General features: G+C 38.3%; 1 protein-coding gene across 2 annotated transcripts in view; it reads left to right on the top strand.

Annotated features, from left to right (window-relative positions):
- MAEL (maelstrom spermatogenic transposon silencer) overlaps positions 1-19063 on the top strand; it is a 38649-nt gene extending 19586 nt beyond the window's left edge. For both annotated transcript variants that reach the window (XM_047077337.1, XM_047077336.1), the window contains 4 exons: positions 12951-13013; positions 13995-14127; positions 17809-17884; positions 18661-19063. In XM_047077337.1, the coding sequence (XP_046933293.1) occupies positions 12951-13013; positions 13995-14127; positions 17809-17884; positions 18661-18848 (460 nt within the window). In that variant the 3' untranslated portion in view covers positions 18849-19063. The remainder of the gene's footprint in view (positions 1-12950; positions 13014-13994; positions 14128-17808; positions 17885-18660) is intronic.
- The last annotated feature ends 614 nt before the right edge of the window (positions 19064-19677 follow it).

Raw genomic sequence — 19677 nt, 5'->3', positions numbered from 1 at the left:
TTTCTGATCCAGTTGTTCCTACTACATTTATTAGTTGACATCTTACTGTAAGGAAGAGCTTTTATTTTTGAAAATAATGAGTATGGACTCATGGATTCCTGTTTTATTCAGTGGGCTATAATCTTTTACTGTCAATTTATTTTTATACTTACATTGTTTCTTTATGGCCATTGGGAGTCCCTTCAAAGCAGTGGTTTCTGTCCTTTTGGCATTTCTTCGTTATTCTTTCAGTGCTTCATTGGTTTCTGGCTTAATACGTTCAGGCTCATCCTTGTACTTTCCTGCTTCAGCTTTGGGTTAGCCATTTCTCCAAGAAACCCTGGTTCCTTTAAATGGAGGAGAGTATTTAGGAGATAGGATGTGGGTGCTAGGTATGTTCATTCCTACTAGAGCATCATTGATTCTAGTTCCCCTTAGTGGATAGAGCTAGGAAATACATGTATATACACCCCCTCCACACACATTTTTATCTGTCTCACCATGAGTTCATACTAAACCTACACATATTGTTTTCTACTTTTCCACTTTTCTGTTTTTGTATTTCTCTTCTCTGAGTGAAAAACCTGGCACTCAATATTCTTGTTTGTTCAGTCCTAGAATACAGTAAGTAAAAGTCAATTGTTAGAGAACTGTTAAGTGAAACTACTGTAAAATGACATACTAATAGTTCAGAATTGGCTTTCAGTTATTTAGTCTGAAGATACATAGTCCAAATACTTTGTTCAAAAGTTATTTGGGTTGGTTCTTTCCCCTTCTTCAGTCTGGTGAAATTATTCATTTGAAATCTAGTTCAACCCATTTGCTTGTTTTATTGCATTTTTTCCCCATCCTTGTTGATTTTATTCTTTTTAATGTGGTTTAAACAAAATGTATATGCAGAAGAATCCCTTCACTTCAGTCTAGTTCCATAAAACTCCTTGGATTGCATTGAATGTATAAATTGGGGAGAACCGAAATGTTTATAATGTTGAATTCTATCCAAGGTGAGATGTGTTTCCATTTCTCTAATCTACTTTTGGGTCTTTCAATACTTTTAAAATTTTCTCATACAAATTGTGCATATCTGGGACTGGATAATTTTTGTGGGGCAGTTCCTTAATAACTTTCTCTGTTTCTTCTATGAAAATCAATTTGATTTAGGCTTTCTAACTTTAATGGAATCAATTTTGGTAATCTGTACTTCTCTAGGAGATTGTACGTTTTATGTAAGTTTCCAAATTTATTTAAAAGTATGCAAAGTTAGTCTCATAATTTTTAAAATTACCTCTGTTTCGGTGGTTATCTTGTGTATTTGTGTGTTTTTTCCTTAAATGAAGATAGTATATTGTCTATTCTGTTGTTTTTTTTCTTCAAAACAACTTTTTTTTAAATTCTCTTCCTCATTAATTTCTGTTTTTTTCTTAATTTCTTGGTACTCTGGTTCTTTTTCTATTTTGGGGGATCAGAATTCATTAATTTCTGTTTTTTTCTTAATTTCTTGGTACTCTGGTTCTTTTTCTATTTTGGGGGATCAGAATTCATTAATTTTTGTATTTTATTGGTAGGTGTTTAGTAGAGTGAATTTTCTTCTTAACATTGCTTTCAATGCATCTCATAGATTCACATACAGTATTTTGTAATTTAAAAAATATTCTGTAGTTTTAACCCATGAGTTAATAATCTCCAGGTGGAAAGGCCTTTCTGGTTTTTGTTAGTAAGTTCTGGTGTCTTTGCATTGTGATTTTAAAAAATATATTTATTTTAAAAATACTTCTTTTAAAATTTCTTTTAAAAAATTTCTTTTAAAAAAAGAATTTCTTTTAAAAAATATTTCTTTAAAAAAATTTTTTTTTGAATATTTATTCATTTTTGAGAGACAGAGACAGAGTGCAAGTGGGAGAGGGGCAGAGAGAGAGGGAGACACAGAATCTGAAGCAGACTCCAGGCTGTGAGCTGTCAGCACAGAGCCTGATGCGGGGCTCGAACCCACAGACCACGAGATTGTGACTTGAGCTGAATTCGCCACTTAACTGACTGAGCCACCCAGGCGCCCCCATAATATTTCTACTTTATGGAAGTTTTGCAGTTTTTTGCTAACTTAATATATAATCAATTTTGTGAATGTTCTGTGGGCATGTGAGAAGAATATTTATTGTCAGGGTGTAGCGTTTGACATTTATCCATGAGGACTACTTTGATTATGTTTAAGTTGTTTTATCTCTTAAGAAAGACAAGGGTTGGTGAGGATGTGGTGAAAAGGGAACTCTCGGGCACTACTGGTGGGAATGTAAATTGGTACAACTGCTGTGGAAAATAAGCATGGAAAAAAAATAAAAATAGACCATGAGATCTGGTAATTCCATTACCCAAAGAAAACAAGAACACTAACTTGAAAAGATAACATACCTACCACCCCATGTGTATTTAGAATAGCCAAGAAATGGAAGCAACCCGGGTGCCCAGTGACAAACGAATGGATGAAGGAGATTGGTGCACACAACACACACGTACACGCTGGAATATTACAGAGCCACAGAGAGAATGTATCTTGCCATTCGTGGCAACGTGGATAGACCTAGACAGTATGCAGAGTGAAATAAGTCGGATAAAGACAAATACCATGATTTCACATTTACGTGGACTCTAAAAACCGAGACAGACAAACTAAAAACCAAACTGACTTAAATACAAACTGGTAGTTGTCAGAGGGCGAAGTTGGTGAGGGGATGGGCTAGTTAGGTGAGGATTAGGAGGTACAAACTTCCAGTTATTAAAAACAAACAAACAAACAAACAAAAAACTACCTTTAGCTATGTCTGCTTCATCTGTCACGTGTTGAGAATGGTGTATTAAAGTTTTCTGTTATACTGTGTTTCTATGTTTCATTGCATATCCTGTAGTTTTAAGCTGGTTACTGGGTTATTTTGGTGCCTTTACAGAAACAAATTGTGGAATTGATCTGGTATATTGATTAAGGGCTCTTGGGGACACTTGTCCCTGTGTTCTTGCCTGTTGAAATCGTGTTATTTATCTTTTATTTCCTTGAGTTTCTACAAATACAGCTTTATTGTTGTATTTCATTGTGTGTTGCTTTTGAGAAGTTTGGTCATTTAATTCTCTTGGCCTTTTAATTTATTTGATCTTTTTGCCTGGAGACTTTAAGGGTGTTTTTTTCATCTTTAAAAAGTCTAATAGTTTTTTTATGATATTTCTCTGAGTATATTATCACAGGTCAGTTTTCTCAATTGTTTGGTGAACACTTTCAGTATGCAGAATGAGGTCTTATTCCTGGAGATTTCTCTTGGTTATTTAATATTCTGTTCTTTTTTTTCTTCTTAAGGGAGTCCAGCATATGTATGGCCCAGTTTGGTCTTCTTGGCCTACCTTTCATTTTGATCATGGTCTCTGACCCTTTTTCTTTTTCTTTTTCTTTCTTTTCTTTCTTTTTTTCTTTTCTTTCTTTTTTTTTTTTTTTTTTACTTTAATCTTTTATTCTTCCTTAGGCAGTTTGTAATTTAGTTCTTTTCTGATATAATTTTTATTTCCAGAGTTTTGTCAACTCTTATTTTTTTTATTTCTGTTCTTAGTTTTGAAATTTCTCACTCAGGACATGTTTTCATATCTTAAAATCCTTCTTTGAGGATATTTAATTCAACATAGAGTGTTATGTTTTAGTTTTACCTTTGTGGTGTTTTGGGGATCAGGGGACTTTGGGGAGAAGTTATCAGCTGAAGTGTTTTAAGTCCCCTTTTCAGTTTTCTTGTAGCTTTCTGTAGATCAGGGTGTGTTGTTCCTTTGCATTTCGTGGACAGGGCTGCTGATTTGGGACGTTTGACATTCTTCATTCCAGTGCTCCCTCTTCTGTCTGTGTAGCAAATGGCGGTTCCTTTGAATGCTTTCAGGGTGGTGGGTCTTCCCATTTTTCTCGTTCTTTTGTCCTGAAAAGTCCTGTTTTTTCCCCTCTCCGGTTTGCTTTTTTTACCCCTCTCTGTACAATTTCTAAACAACTTCTCCCTTCCTCTTACCCCCTGCTGCCCAGAAGCCTCCCCTTCCAGACTGCCTCCTAGAGTCCCACAGGTACTTTTTAGTCAGTGCTCTGATCTATCAGGATTCTGAATATTTACAGATCTCATTGTGGAATTATTGTAATTTAATCTTGGGCTCTTTATTTCCCTTCTGTCTCTCCTCCAGTGTTTCTGGGACTCCAGTCTCCCTCTAAAGCCATATAAAATAGCTTGGTATAAGTAGAAACTTGAGAAATTACTCCATTGAAAATTAAGAGTTATTTTCCCCCATTTATAGGTAGTTTTGTAATACTCTCTTGGTTATGCATCATCTATAGATTTTCTGTTTTGTTTATTCTTGTTAATCTGTAAAATTTATGGATGATAGCATATTTTGATTCATATACTGTTACCTCAGCTATTTGTTAATGTCTTTCTGAAACTTTACCTTCAGAGTCATTCAGTGTCTATGTTATATACATTATTGACTTCTCTGTCATCCAGAGTTTTTGTGATACAATGTTTCTTAAAAGAGAACTGCACCATACACCATAAACAAAAATAAACTCAAAATGTATTAAAGACTTGAAACTATAAAACTCCTAGGGGTGCCTGGGCGGCTCAATGGGTTAAGGGTCCAGCTTCAGATCAGGTCATGATCTTGTGGTTCAATAGGGCTGTGTGCTGGCAGCTCAGAGCCTGGAGCCTGCTTCAGATTCTGTGTCTCCCTTTCAGCCCCTCCCTTGCTCTCTCTTTCTCTCTCAAAAATAAACATTAAAAAAAGAATTTAAGAAACTATAAAACTCCTAGAAGAAAACACAAGCAGTAATCTCTTTGACATCTGCTGTAGCAACATTTTTCTAGATGTGTCTTCTCAGGCAAGGGAAACAAAAGCAAAAATAAACTATTGGGATTACACCAAAGTGAAAAGCTTTTGCACCGTGAAGGAAACCATCAACAAAATCAAAAGGCAACTTAATGGGAGAAGATATTTGCAAGTGATATATCTGATAATAGGTTAGTATCCAAAATATATGAAGAATTTCTACAACTCAGCGCACACACACAAAAATCTGATTTAAAAAATGAGCATAGGACCTGAGTAGTCCTTTTTCCAAAGAAGCCATACAGATGACAGACATGTAAGAAGATGCTCAGCATCACTCATCATGAGAATGCAAATCAAAATCACAATGAGCTATTACCTGACACCTGTCAGAATAGCTAGAATCAAAAAGACAACAACTAACGAGTGTTGGTGAGGATGTGGAGAAAAAAGGATCCTTGTGCATTTTTGGTGGGAATGTAAATTGGTGCAGCCACTATGAAAACAGTATTGAAGTTCCTCAAAAAATTAGAAATATCCTGTGATCCAGTAATTCCTTTACTGTGTATATTATCCAGAGAAAAAACACTAATTGGAAAAAATCTATGCACCCCAATGTTTACTGCAGCATTATCTACAATAGCCAAGATATAACGCCCATCCATAGATGAATGGGTAAAGATGTGAATATTACTCAGCCATAAAAAGGAGTGAGATCTTGCCATTTGCAAAGTATGGATGGACCTAGAGGGTGTTTTGCCAAGTGAAATGGGTCAAAGACAAATATCATAGGATTTCGCTTATATGTGAAATCTGAAAAACAAAAGCAGAAACAGACTCATAAATATAGAGAACAAACGGGGAGGGGAGGGGAATGGGGAAAAATAGGTGAATAGGGGTAAGAGGTACAGACTTCCACTTAAGGAATGATTAAGTTACAGGGATGAAAAGTGCAGCACGGGGAATATAGTCAATGGTGTCTTAGTAGTGTTGTGTGGTGACAGATGGTCGGTACACTTGTGAGTATAGCGTAGTGTTTATTAAACATGTGGAATCACTGTTGTACAGCTGAAAGTCTCTACTTCAGTTAAAAAAATGAAAAATAATTTTAGGGGAAGGATAAATTTATGGTTACTAGGAGAAAAAAAAGGAAACCAAACAGACTGAGCAAGTATTGTGCAAAGAAAGTGAACGACATGAATTAATGTGAAACACATAACAGACATGTATTTATATGCTGGTGTATTAAAATACTTGTTTGCCACTAACACCCTTTATGCAAGTTTTTATGCTGGTTCTTGATGTCAGCAGAAAGTGTTCAGAGACAAACCAATACTTTTCTCAAATAATCTTCAATTGGTTTATTGAATAAAATGGGTTGCAATTGTTTGTCATCAAAAACAACCAAACTTGTACATGTTTAGGCAATGCAACTATTTCTTAGACCAATAGCAATTGTAAAACACCTTCATTTGGAAGGTGCGTTTCCACTGAAGTTAAAAAGTGAAAAATGCATGTTTTAAAATAGGAGAAACACAGTGGTGAGCTCAGTTGTGTAAGTGTAGGCTACAACAAGAGTAGCTTTGGTGTATGACATTGGGGCCGGTGCCATGGGATTTTGTTAATGATGAAACTATTACATAATACTTTAAGCACTTTTGTAATAAACTGCTTCGGATGGGATGGATTCTAATATACAGTATTTTTTAGACAGGAGATTGTGTTGTAGTAGTCAACAGAAACTACTGTTGGAATTTGTTAGTTAATATAAGCAGATAGGACTCCTTTCAAATGCTTCTTTTGAACTTCTTTTACATTAAAGTTTATAATAAATTTTTGACAAATGCCTCTAGCTTCAGGTAGATGAAATGGATAGGTATTGGTGAAACTGAGTACAGTTAGACAAAGTGAGTATCCGAATCTTAAGAGGCTGTTGATGGCTATCCTGGAATTTTGAAGACTAGAATATTCATAACTTTTATAGATCTTCCATTCTCTTTGTTGCTTTTTGTCATAATTGTCCCTGAATTAATTCACTGTGTAATGACATCTGTTTGAAACAAGGTAGTTTTTAATCAGCCAGTATTTATTGAGCATCTCCTCTGTCCCAGGCACTGTGCTGGAGGTTCAGTGGTGAACAAGATTTACGTGGTCTCTGCCTTCATGAGGCTAACGTTTTAATGGGAAAGAGAAACATACAGTAAATAATAAAATGGTAATTTTAGCTTGTGATCAGTGCAGAGAAGGAAATCAGTAGGATACTGTTCCTCTTCTTGCAGAGAAGACTAGGTAGAAAGACTGCTTTCTAGAATAGTCAAGAATACTTTTTTTTTTTAAAGATGTGATATTAAAACAGATCTGAAGCAAGAGAGAGATGCAGCCATGCAAAACTAGAAGGAAGAGCATCCTGGGCAGAGAGAGGCAAAGGCTTTGAGGTGAAAGCTTGGTGTTTACTGGAAATTGTTAGTGTGACAGAAAGTAGTAAGCACAGGAGAGAATGTACAAGGTGAGGTTGAAGAAATAAGCAAGGACCATACACACTATAAGCCTTCTTAGCTACAGGAAGGAATTTTTTCCCCGTCCCTCCCCCCTTCCCTTCTGGCAACCATCCGATCTCTGTATGTAAGGGGTACAGGAAGGAGTTTTACCAAACAGGGAATTAACAGAATTTGGTTGGGTTTCTAAAAGATCCTCTTGAGTTTTTAATGGATATATTGAAAGGAGGCAAGAAGGGAAGGAAACAGTCCGTAACTGTTCAACCATTTCTCTAGTCAAGGCAAGAAATGGCTTGGACCAGAGTAGTGACAGTAGAGATGGAGAGGAGTAAGTACATTTCATCTTGGTAAAAATCCGCAGACCTTCCCGATGGACTGGATACAGAAGAGTGTGAAAAGAAATAAAGACAATACTCAGGTTTGTAGTATATATTTCAGAGTAGACAGGGAAGAGAGAGGAGCAAGTTTAGAATGTTTTGAGGCCCTGGTGAGTTAAGATCTAGAAATAACAAGCAAGCAGCTGGTCTTCCCAGCCTAGAACTTCGTGAAGAGATTTGGATGATGCCAGCATTCATCATTTCACTATGTGCCAGGCACTGTTCTGGGCACTGAAAATGCAACGAAGAGAGACCAGTTCTCTGCTTTAATGGATCTACTGCATATTGACGAGGTTACTTAGGCAGAGGGCAAAAAGAGAAGAAGACCAAGCACAGAACCCTAACAAGCTGTGGCATTTTAATACTGAGCAGAGGCTGACTTGTTGAGGTCTCTCTGCCTGCAGGTACTATCCTGTTACACATACTGTCACATTCATCATCAGTGCTGATTCAGGTTGAAGATATGAGGAAGATAAGTAGGATCCTAGATGCAGTAATTTTATAGATCTCATTGGGGTACTTGGTGGGGGAGGGATGTTTGTGTGCTTTTGTCCTCTGTATTTTCATTCTTCGGGGTTGTGACTTGTGGTGTTCCTGTCTTGATCTTTCCGTGTTGCAGGGTTTCTTTGAATGTCTGATTGTCTTTGGTTATGTTCATATTTAGAAATGAGGCTGCAAAGCTGAGTGTTTAGTATTGTTCTTTGGGGATTAACAACTAATTGGGCTTTACTCTAGGGGAAGCAGATAAGAGCTGGATGCTAAGTTGAGACAAAATCCTAAATGCCAGAATATTGAGGGCTTTGTCTTAAGATACTAGCATCCGTTCTTGCTGCCTAGTTCTCTAAGAAGAGTTTACTTCTTTGCACAGTCAGGGAACTTGACCATTCTTTGTACAGAAGAAGTTCAGCCTCCTGGTCTTAACCTCTGCTGTCTGGCCAGGGATATGTCCATGGGTTCAGAGCCTCTCTAGAGTTCTGGTAGGCAGATTTGTGTCGCTGGTTCTGTGGGGGCTGAAGGCTATGACTTCCTTTGTCTAGCTTCATCGGTTACCACTCCTTCGTTTATTTTCCATATCCCACAGGTGTGTTACACTCTCTTCCATGGAAACCTCTTTCTGTTTTCTCCTTTCCTGTGGACCTCTACTATTTTTATTCTTTTGACTGTCATTTTGATAGGATTTTGGGAGCAAGAGGAGATACATTTATGCATTTTTAACCAGAAGCCCAGCAGATAGTAGTTTTAAGGGGTGTAGTTTTTTTTTCTTTCAAGTAATAAATTTTTTTATTTTTTAATTTAAATCCAAGTTAGTTAACATACAGTATAATCATGATTTCAGGAATAGAATTTAGTGATTAATCACATACAACACCCAGTGCCAACAAGTGTCCTCCTCAATGCCCATTGCCCTGTTAGCCCATCCCCCTACCCAATACCCCTCCAGCAACCCTCAGTTTATTCTCTGTATCTAAGAGTCTCTTATGGTTTCTCCCTCTCTGTTTTTATGTTATTTTTGCTTCCCTTCCCTTAGGTTCATCTGTTTTGTATTTTAAATTCTACATATGAGTGAAGTCATTTGATATTTGTCTTTCTCTCACTTTTATTTTGCTTAGCATAATACCCTCTAGTTCAAGGGCACCTGTGTGGCTCAGCCGGTTGAGCGTCCAGCTTCGGCTCAGGCCATGATCTCACTGTTCATGGGTTCACACCCCGCATCTGGCTCTGTGCCGACAACTCGGAGCCTGGAGTCTGCTTCGGATTCTGTGTCTCCCTCTCTCTCTTCCAACCCTGCCCGCACTCTGTCTCTCTCAAAAATAAATAAACATAAAAAATTTTTAAAAATACCCTCTAGTTTCATCCATGTTGTCCCAAATGGCTATCAAAAGGAATGAAATCTCGCCAAGTAATATTCCATTGTATATATGCCACATCTTCTTTATCCATTCATCCATCGATGGGCATTTGGGCTCTTTCCATACTTTGGCTATTGTTGATAGTGCTGCTATAAACATTGGGGTGCATGTGCCCTTAAGAGGTGAGCTTTTTATTCTGACATCATTTTAGAGTCATTTTTTCTTAGCCCAATTTTTTCAATTTTATTTTTTATTTTTTAAAATTTACATCCAAATTAGTTAGCATATAGTGCAACAATGATTTCATGAATAGATTCCTTAGTGCCCCTTACCCATTTAGCCCATCCCTCCACCCACAAACCCTCCAGTAACCCTCAGTTTGTTCTCCATATTTATGAGTCTCTTCTGTTTTGTCCCCTTCCCTGTTTTTATATTATTTTTGTTTCCCTTCCCTTATGTTCATCTTTTTTGTCTCTTCAAGTCCTCATATGAGTGAAGTCATAGGATTTTTGTCTTTCTCTGACTAATTTCACTTCGCATAATACCCTCCAGTTCCATCCACGTAGTTGCAAATGGCAAGATTTCATTCTTTTTGGTTGCTGAGTAATACTCCATTGTATACATATACCACATCTTCCTTATCCATTCACCCATCGATGGACATTTGGGTTCTTTCCATACTTTGGCTATTGTTGATAGTGCTGCTATAAACATGGGGGTGCATGTGTCCCTTTGAAACATCACACCTGTATCCCATGGATAAATGCCCAGTAGTGCAATTGGTGGGTCGTAGTGTAGATCTATTTTTAGCTTTTTGAGGAATCTTCATACTGTCTTCCAGAGTGGCTGAACCAGCTTGCATTCCCAAATTTTATTATTTTTTAATGTTTATTTTTGAGAGAGAGTGTGAGTGGAGAAGGGGCAGAGAGAGGGGGAGACAGAGGATCCCAAGCGGGGCTCCCCGCTGCCAGCAGCTAGCCCGAGAACTCACAAACTGAACTGTGAGATCATGACCTGAGCTGAAGTTGGAAGCTTAACCAACTGAGCCACCCAGGCGCCCTGAGTTTTTTATTTTTAACAAACATTTAGGTGGCTCTCATATATAAGGCCGAAGACTAGGGAAACACAGGAAAGAGTAACGTGATTGTCCTTGCCTACAATGTCTCCTGTCTGAGGAGCAATAAAGCAAAGTAAAGACAATGGAGTTGTATATGGTAATTTCTTATCACTTTTAAAAGTGTTTCCAAAGATAATGATACATCAGGGAGAAATCACTTCAGTGTGAGGGTTAAAAATAACGTGAAATACTTGATGGGGTAAATGTTTTATTTGGTTCTCCTGGAAAGATGAATAGAATTTCTATGAGCAGAGATTTGGATTGAAGGGAGGACCTTCCAAGAGAAGAAAATGACCTGAACGGTGACTCAAAGGAATGAAGCAGAGACTGTTTAAGAGAAACTAGTGAGTCAGTTTGACTAGCGTATAGAGCCTCTATAGCAGCCTAGTTCTGAGCAGGGTGTAAAGACTGAGTTATCCTTGGAAAAGAGGAGGAATCTTAATCCTGAAAGAGGAGGAAAGGACATCATTGAGACCTTTTGAGACAGGAAAAGAGGATTGTCAAGGCCTTCATGCTACACGTCATTGGAGTGAATGAGATTGTGTTGGGACTCAGGAGTAAGGTTGCAGATTTACTCAAAAGACTGACTCTCTTGTGACCTTATGACTTTGGAGTGGAATTTCATAAATAAAATAAACCCATCTAAGAGGTGTTCAAACTGGGGCTAGATTTGAGGCTGCAAAGTGAATATTAATAGCTTAACAAAGTGGACAAAGCAGTTCTGATATTTGACAGAGTGAATCCTCCTTTACTAGAAAATACAGTCATTCTTAGGGGGGGTTGGTGGGATGATTTTGAGGAAGAGAATCCAGAAGAAAAAAATGAAAGAAAAATACCGTATGATTTCACTCATATGTGGAATTTAAGAAACAAAACAAATGATCATGGGGGGAAAAAGACAAACCAAGAAAGAGACTCTTAACTATAGAGAACACCAGAAGAGAATGGGGTGGAGAATGGCTTAAATAGGTGATGGGGATTAAGGAGTGCATTATGATGAGCGGTGATATATGGACGTGTTTAATCACTAAATTGTACACCTGAAACTAATATTACACTGTGTGTTAACTGGAATTCAAATTTTAAAAAGTATAAGTAAAAACATCAAAACAGTATCATTCTTAACAGTGTAACTATTAGATTTGGAGGCATTTTCCCCTGGGATCAGATTCCTATAGGTTTGTTCTTGGGTTCTTTGTTTTTAATCTTGGAATACATTGCTGGTTTTTCAATTGCTTTTATTTCAGATACGATCTACATGGAAATGTGTATATGAGGTACTAAATTTGGGAGTTTAAGTTCCAGAAAAGGAGCAAAACTAACTGGAAATTTAAACATTACTTGATTCTGTGTGTCTGTGTAAGAACTTAGGCTGTTTCAACCTAAGCCTTCATTTTAGACCTAAGAGTTTTATGAGTCCTATTTACTGAATCACTTTAGAATAGCAGTGGGAAATTCTTAATTTTATATTTAGTCTTCCATTCAGTTAAGTAACTCCAATTAAGTGCAGTTAACTGACTTTTTACACTTAGTGTTTAGCACGTTTTTAGTAATTTTTAAGTGATTCTTGGTAGGTTCAGGCAAGCTTTTAATTACTCAAGTAGTAAGTACTCTTCTGAGTCTCAGTAGACTGTGCCTAGTGGAAAGATACGGGTTTATAGTGGCTGTCGTTATAAAAATATGCTGTTCATCATTTTCTCTCCAGTATTATCTCCTGAGGTCCCCACTCAAACATCACCTTCTCAGTGGTACCTCTCCCGGATGCCTTACCTAAAATGTCCCCTGTCTGCAACATTTCATATCATCTTTTTCATCTTTATTTTTTTCCTCCTTAGAACTTGTCTTGATCTGATTTATTGTGTATTCTGCCTACATCTTTTTTGATCTGTCTTTCCTACTAGAAAGTAAGTTTTGTGTGATTACGAGTTTCTGTGTTTCATTCAGTACTATATCCCTAGTGCCAAGAACAATATCTGGTAAATAGTATGCACTTAGTAAATGGTTGTCAAATATGGTAACCATGGTCACTAATGTGTCTCTGTAACACTCATTTTATTCCAAGGTAGAGTTTACCGGTTATGTGTAGTTTATGAATTTGCATCAGAGGAGATACATTAAAAAAAAAAAAAAGCATTTTCTGAAAAAATCTATTTTTTGTTTGTTAAATGTTAAATCTTTGAGTAAGGATATTAGTTTTTCTTAAATGATTTTCACTAAGTAAGTTAGAAATCTGGCATATAAAAACCCTTAAACAGTGCTACTGCTGTTAAGGATATTAAAGTCCTTTTTCTTTTTTGTACAGGTGCAAGTGGCATGAAGAAAACGATATTCTCTTCTGTGCTTTAGCTGTTTGCAAGAAAATTGCGTAAGTTGGAGAAAGGAATTTCTTCATAATGCTGTATTCTGCATTGAATTCTTAGCCATTTTGCTCGCTGTTGCTTTCACCAATGGGGTTAAACACTGTTCACTTCTATTTCCATAATTCTCTTTTTAAAAAAATGGTTGGGTTTCGTGTGTGTGTGTGTGTGTGTTTTCATGTTAACTGTTACTATTCTGCACGTGTGACACTTGTTTGGGAGAGTTAACCAGCTGAGTGATTTGGGTGAACCTTCAGAAGCATTTATTGAAAATTTTCATTATAGGAGAGTGAAGTTCCCTACCATCATCAACAACAGCACCTCCTTGTTAAGGTGCTCAAAAAAGACCCTTTTCTTCTCATTTTTAAAAGTGTCTCAAAAGAGAGCGAGAGTGAGCAGGGGTGGGGCAGAGAGAGAAAGAGAGAATCTCCAGCAGGCGTGGTCAGCACAGAGCCCAGTGTGGGGGCTCGAACTCACGAACTGTGAGATCAGGACCTGAGCCAAAATCAAGAGTCGGATGCGCAGCCAGCTTGAGCCACCCAGACGGCCTGCTTCTCATTCTGTAGTGAAAACACCTGGAGCCTCAGCTCTCTGGGTGCTCTGGTGGTCCCTTGACATGGCTGGTGGCATTGGTTTTGAGGATAGAGAAGTGTTCTTAAAGTTGTAGCCTAATTTCTGTTGCTGCCCTCTCCTTGCCTTAAACATTTGAGAATTCTAGTAATCTTTACTCCCATCCATGTTTCCTTATAATGAACCTGAAATTTTATCTGGTAATCAGTGGAGTATTGCTTACTAGTAATGACCAGTTTATTGTATGTATTGCTACCCATTCCCATTTCTTCTCTGAATCTCTAAATTCCTGCCCCCCCCATTTAGAATGGTATATCTTACATGCTTTTTCTTTATATTAGAAATTTTAAAAATCTGAATCCTTTTAGAATGAATTAGATGAGATTCTGATAATGAGCTTTTACTATTTCCTTTTAAAGGTACTGCATCAGCAATTCTCTGGCCACTCTCTTTGGAATCCAGCTTACAGAAACTCATGTACCACTTCAAGATTATGAGGCCAGCAACAGTGTGACACCCAAAATGGTTGTATTGGATGCAGGGCGTTACCAGGTAAGGAGCTGACTTTTAGGAGCTCCTGGTCTCTTTGTGCTGCTCCATGTGGTCCTGGCCAACAACAGCTAAAGATCGGGACTTTGGTTCTCTTTTTCGTAAAACATTTTTTAAAAATCCTTTGTGGAATGTCAAACGCTTCTTAATCCAATTGGACCCAGTTGCATAAATCTTTTTCCTTCTATATTTTCCTACTATGTTTAACAGAGTTTTAGGAAAATCAAAATTAGCAGTGGACTAGTCTATACAAATCATATCCAAAGTTCATTCCAAAAATTAAGTGTCTAAATGTAGACAGTATAAATATTTAAAATATTTACTTCAAAAATATATAAGACCTGATTTAGGATTAGATTAAAAGCTGTCTAATTTCCCTACCACCTTTCTTCCCTCCTTGCAATTTATTTACTAGTAGTCCTCTATATACTCCTAATAACATAGCAGTTAAGAGTATAGACTGTGGAGTTAGAATTCCTGAATTGCATTTCAGGCCTGCTACATACAGTCTGTGTGTCTTTAGGCAAGTTATTTGAATTTTCTGTGCGGATTCCTTATCTGTAAAACAAGAATAATAATAAGGGCTAGTAGTTGCAGAATTAAATGCAACTGTATATGAAAGTGCCAAGAACTCTGCCTAGGAACATAGTACATAATAAATGTTGTTGTCACTTGAAAATAGTTCATAAAACAGTGAAAAGGGAACCCCCAAAATAGAATGAACTATTGTTACAGTCAAGGATTAGGATCTCACAAGTATTATGCTTAGCAAAAGAAGCAGTCTCAAAATATTATATGACATTCTTTAAAAGACAAAACAATAATGATAAAGAACATATCCAGAGTTCCCAGGGGCTTGGGCTGCCTGTAAGGGGACAGCACGAGGGAAGTTTTTGAGGTGATAGAATGGCTCTGTACCCTGACTGCAGTAGTGGTTTCACAGATCTCTTCGTGTGGTAAAATTTGTAGAGGTGTACCCCCCAGAACAAGTCCATCTTAGTGTATGATAATTTAAAAAAGAGAGGGTGCCTAAATGGCTCAGTGGGTTAAGCGTCTGACTCTTGATTTCGGCTCAGCTCATGATCTCACAGGTTCGTGAGATAAAGCCCCGCTTCAGGCTCTGCACTGACAGTGCGGAACCTGCTTGGGACTCTCTGTTTCTCTCTGCCCCTCCATCACTCGTGCATGTGTGCACACTTCCTTGCTCTCAAAATAAATGCACATTTTAAAAAATAAAACCGAGGATATCCCAGAGGTCTCTGTATATTCTTCAAGCAAGACTTTTCTTTCTCCTGTTAACTCTCAACCCAGTGATTTATCATCCAGTACCTATTTTGTGTCCTTCCGGGGGCATTAGGCAATGTTTGCAACGTTCTCGGTTGTCCCAGCGGGGGAAGGGGCGCTACTGGCATCAAGTGGGTAGAGGCCAGACGTCCTACGATGCACAGGACAGCCTCCCACAGCAAATGTCAGTAACACCCAGGTTGAGAAACCTTGCCTTCTTACCCCGTCATCACTGTGTTGAGACTGCCAGAATTAATCTCTGTATGTTCCCCTTCATTTTTTACATCACTCACTACAGAAACTCAGGATACCTAAATTCTCCCTCATCTCCCAGACTCTTCTTGTTTGGCTGACTGTGTTTCCCGGCCCCACCCAACTCCTGGAAAACTTTTCCGTGGGTCTCTCAACCTTAGTTATCAGCAAAATCTCAAATATCTTCAATCTTTTCTTGGGAAGATCTGTTTATCTTCCGTCTTCTAACTAAAATTTGGCTATCCTCTAAAGATACTGCTTCCCTATTAATCCTATCAAATCGTACCCTCTGAGGCACCTGGGTGGCTCAGTCAGTTAAGCGTCTGACTTTGGTTCAGGTCGTGGTCTCACAGTTCGTGAGTTCGAGCCCTGTGTCAGGCTCTGTGCTGACAGCTCAGAGCCTGGAGCCTTCTTCGGATTCTGTGTCTCCCTCTCTTTCTGCCCCTCCCCAGCTTGTGCTTGCTTGCTCTCTCTCTCTCTCTCTCTCAAAAATAAACACTAAAAAAAAATTTTTTTTTCATGGTGTCATCTTTTTTCCCCTCATTTATCATGGGCTTAGATTTGAGATAGTTTTCCTTGTTTACCATTGCCGCTTATAGGCTTGTTCCTATCTTCTCCCTAAAATCCTTAGACTTTGGATCTCCTGCCATAAAGGCTCTAGCGCCTGATAACCACATCGTGGAGTCAGTAGGCCCCTGAGTGGCATGTCCTCATTCCTAGAGCAACACTGAGCCATGTTATCAGACAGGATTCCTGCCAGAATTCTTGAGGTCAGCTTCCACATAGATAATCCAAGTGCCTGACCTCTCAGTTCTTTGACTTCCCTTTCTCTGGCGGTCCTGTTTCCCACTATCCTGTCCTAGACCTTGGTGGTACCACTGGCACATATGCAGTGCTGTGGCCTCTCCTGAACCTCCCTCACCCCCGCCCTTGACCTCCTTCCTTCCCAGCTTAGATCTCTGGATCTGTTGTTTCCACTCACTTGCAACATCAACTTCATTGACCCTCCCTTTTTTTTTTTTTTTATCCTACTTGATTAACACTACCCTGACTGAATCTAACTCTTCCCTATTCTATTCCTATACTCCTGAAGCTAAATGAGACTGAAAAGAAACTGCCATACTGACTGATCTAATCACTACCAACTTCAAGTGAGCCCTTAGTGTTCCCTGTCGGTTGGCCATTTCTCCCCCTCTCCTAGAGCTTTTTCTCACCCCCTTTCTTTTTTTTTTTTATTTTTTTTTTAATGTTTATTTTTGAGAGAGAGAGGATGAGTGGGGGAGGAGCAGAGAGAGAGGAAGACACACAATTCAAAGCAGGCTCCAGGCTCCGAGCTGTCAGCACAGAGCCCAGTGCAGGGCTCGAACCCACGAGCTGTGAGACCTGAGACCTGTGAGACCTGAGCCGAATCGGACGTTTAACTGAGCCATCCAGGCGCACCTTTCTCACCTTCTTTCACTTCAGACTTCAACCACCTCATCCCTCATTCATCCTTGTTTGAGCTGATGCCCTTGCCTCCTACTTCTCTGAGGAAACAGAAGCAATCAGAAGAGGTTTTTACATAGTCCTACCACTGCATCTACCATGTACTCTTTGACTCCTGTTTTAATGCATGAATTGTCTGTGTTCCTGCTTAAGACCAATCCTTCCATTTACGTTTTAGATCTTATTCTCTTACCTGCTCAAAGATGTGGCTCCAATAACTTACTTCTCTTTCCCGCATCATCAGGGTCTCTCTCTGTTCTGAATCACCAGGAAACATGCTGTGGTCTGTTTTTAAAATTAATGTTTATTTATTTTGAGAGCAAGCGAGCATGAGCAGGGGAGGGGCAGAGAGAGAAGGACGGAGAGAATCCTAGGCAGAGCCCCACATGGGAGCTGAAATCAAGAGCCAGACACTTAACTGGACTGAGCCACCCAGGTGCCCTGTCATCTCATCTTTAAAAATAAAAACCCTGTCTTGACCCTGTAATTCCCCTCCAGACACTACCCTCTGTTCCTTTTACAGCAGTCTCTTCAAAAGTTGATCAGACATTGTAAAAGTGGGTGTTTGTATTTTATAAACAGTAGTTTGAAATTGAAGTAGGTGATCCAATAATTGATAAGAAAACAATTTTTTTTCCTTGTATTTTTCTTTGTTACTTATAGAAGCTAAGAGTTGAGAGTCCAGGATTTTCTCATTTCAACTCTTCTAATCGGGAACAAAGGTCAAACACACACACTGGTAAGCATCTTCTAAGAATGTACCTCAAGAAGTATTGGGCCTAAAGCTTATTCAGATTCTAGGGTATGGTACTTATTAAACAGATGCTCTAAATTAGTTTTAGGTTGGGGCGCCTGGGTGGCTCAGTCGGTTGAGCATCCGACTTCGGCTCAGGTCGTGATCTCACAGTCTGTGAGTTCGAGCCCCGCATCAGGCTCTGTGCTGATGGCTCAGAGCCTGGAGCCTGTTTCCGATTCTGTGTCTCCCTCTCTCTCTGCCCCTTCCCTGCTCATGTTCTGTCTCTCTCTGTCTCAAAAATAAATAAAAACATTAAGAAAAAAAAATTAGTTTTAGGTTGAATTGGGAAGTTTATTGAATTGGGAATTTTATTTGATGTTACCACCTTAAACAATTTCAATATGTATATTTTTGTATCACTTTAATTTAGTCTTCTGATTTTTGTTCAAGGCATTTAAAATAAAGCCTTTTATTCCTGTAGCAGCTGTAGTTTTGTAGTTCTGTGATGTCTTTGGGCAGATAGGAAGATTTTAAAGCTAGTGACATGAAATTTCAAGTGGTGCCTGAAGAACTTCAATTAAGGTTTCTGGGGCTAAAAGCAGAAAGAAATATTCTTGTTCAGGCTTCTGCCTTTATTCTGAGAATCTGTTTTCCTTTACTAAGAATCTCTGTCCTATTCATGAAAGGCCTATAATAGGATAAGAGTTAATTGAGGCATCTCTAATTAATAAAACTATAAAATTGCTACATTTCTTTTCTTGTATTTCCAGTATCCTTAGGTGACTGTCCATCTGGGGTGAAAATTTCTGGCCAAAACAGCAGTGTTCGGGGAAGAGGGATTACGCGCTTACTAGAGAGCATCTCCAATTCCTCCAGCAATATCCACAAATTCTCCAACTGTGAGACATCGCTCTCACCTTACATGTCCCAGAAAGATGGATACAAATCTTTCTCTTCCTTATCTTAATGATGGTACTTTTTTCAATTTCTGGAAAAATTACAGGCCCAACTTCCCTTCTGACTAGTCATATTAAACAGATCACATCAATGATAAATGTGACTACTGTAAAAACTACTTAATTTGTAAGGAAATTCTGTTACATAGATTAAAAATAATTGTGGTTGGAGAAGATCTTGGCATTTCTGCTTTTATTTTTTTCTTAGGGCTTGTTCTACTTCCTGACTGTATGGTGTGAGCGCCATTAAAGTTTGAGTCCTTTACAAACAAAACTGGCATTTCAGAGTTGTGCTTTTTGGGAATGTTTTGATAATCTTTTTCTCTACAATAAAGGTACTGAATATCTGTTATAAAAGTTTTTCAAATAGTGTTAATCTGTTTCTTCCCATTATGAGATGTGGAACCTTATTTAAGTACCTACTTTATAGACATATCTATCATCTTGGGAAATCCTTATAACCATTTTGAGAAAGGAGATTACCTCCATTTTACACACACACACACACACACACACACACACACACACACACACACACGACTCAGAGATCCAGGTCACATTCAGGAGTAACTGTAACTGTAACTGACTCCAAGGACTGTTTCTCATATACGGCATTGTCTTCTACTTCCTTTTCATCTATTTTTGATATCAGATCTTTTAACAAGAAAAAACTCATACAGTGTAAGTTATATTGCATTTTCTACTAGAAGATTTTTTAAAAAATCTTACATCCAAGCTTTGAAAACCTGTCTTTCTTCAAAATCAACATGACAGTAATTGGGTTGTCTGGGGAGATGAAGGGAAGGCCTAAAATTATAATTCAGACCCATGGCTTTAGGT

The sequence above is a fragment of the Lynx rufus genome, unplaced genomic scaffold (assembly GCF_022079265.1).
Source record: "Lynx rufus isolate CCGP_SWC_20201006 ecotype Redwood Valley unplaced genomic scaffold, mLynRuf1.p SCAF_15, whole genome shotgun sequence".
Lineage (NCBI taxonomy): Eukaryota > Metazoa > Chordata > Mammalia > Carnivora > Felidae > Lynx > Lynx rufus.
This window is presented reverse-complemented; position numbering and strand designations above follow the sequence as displayed.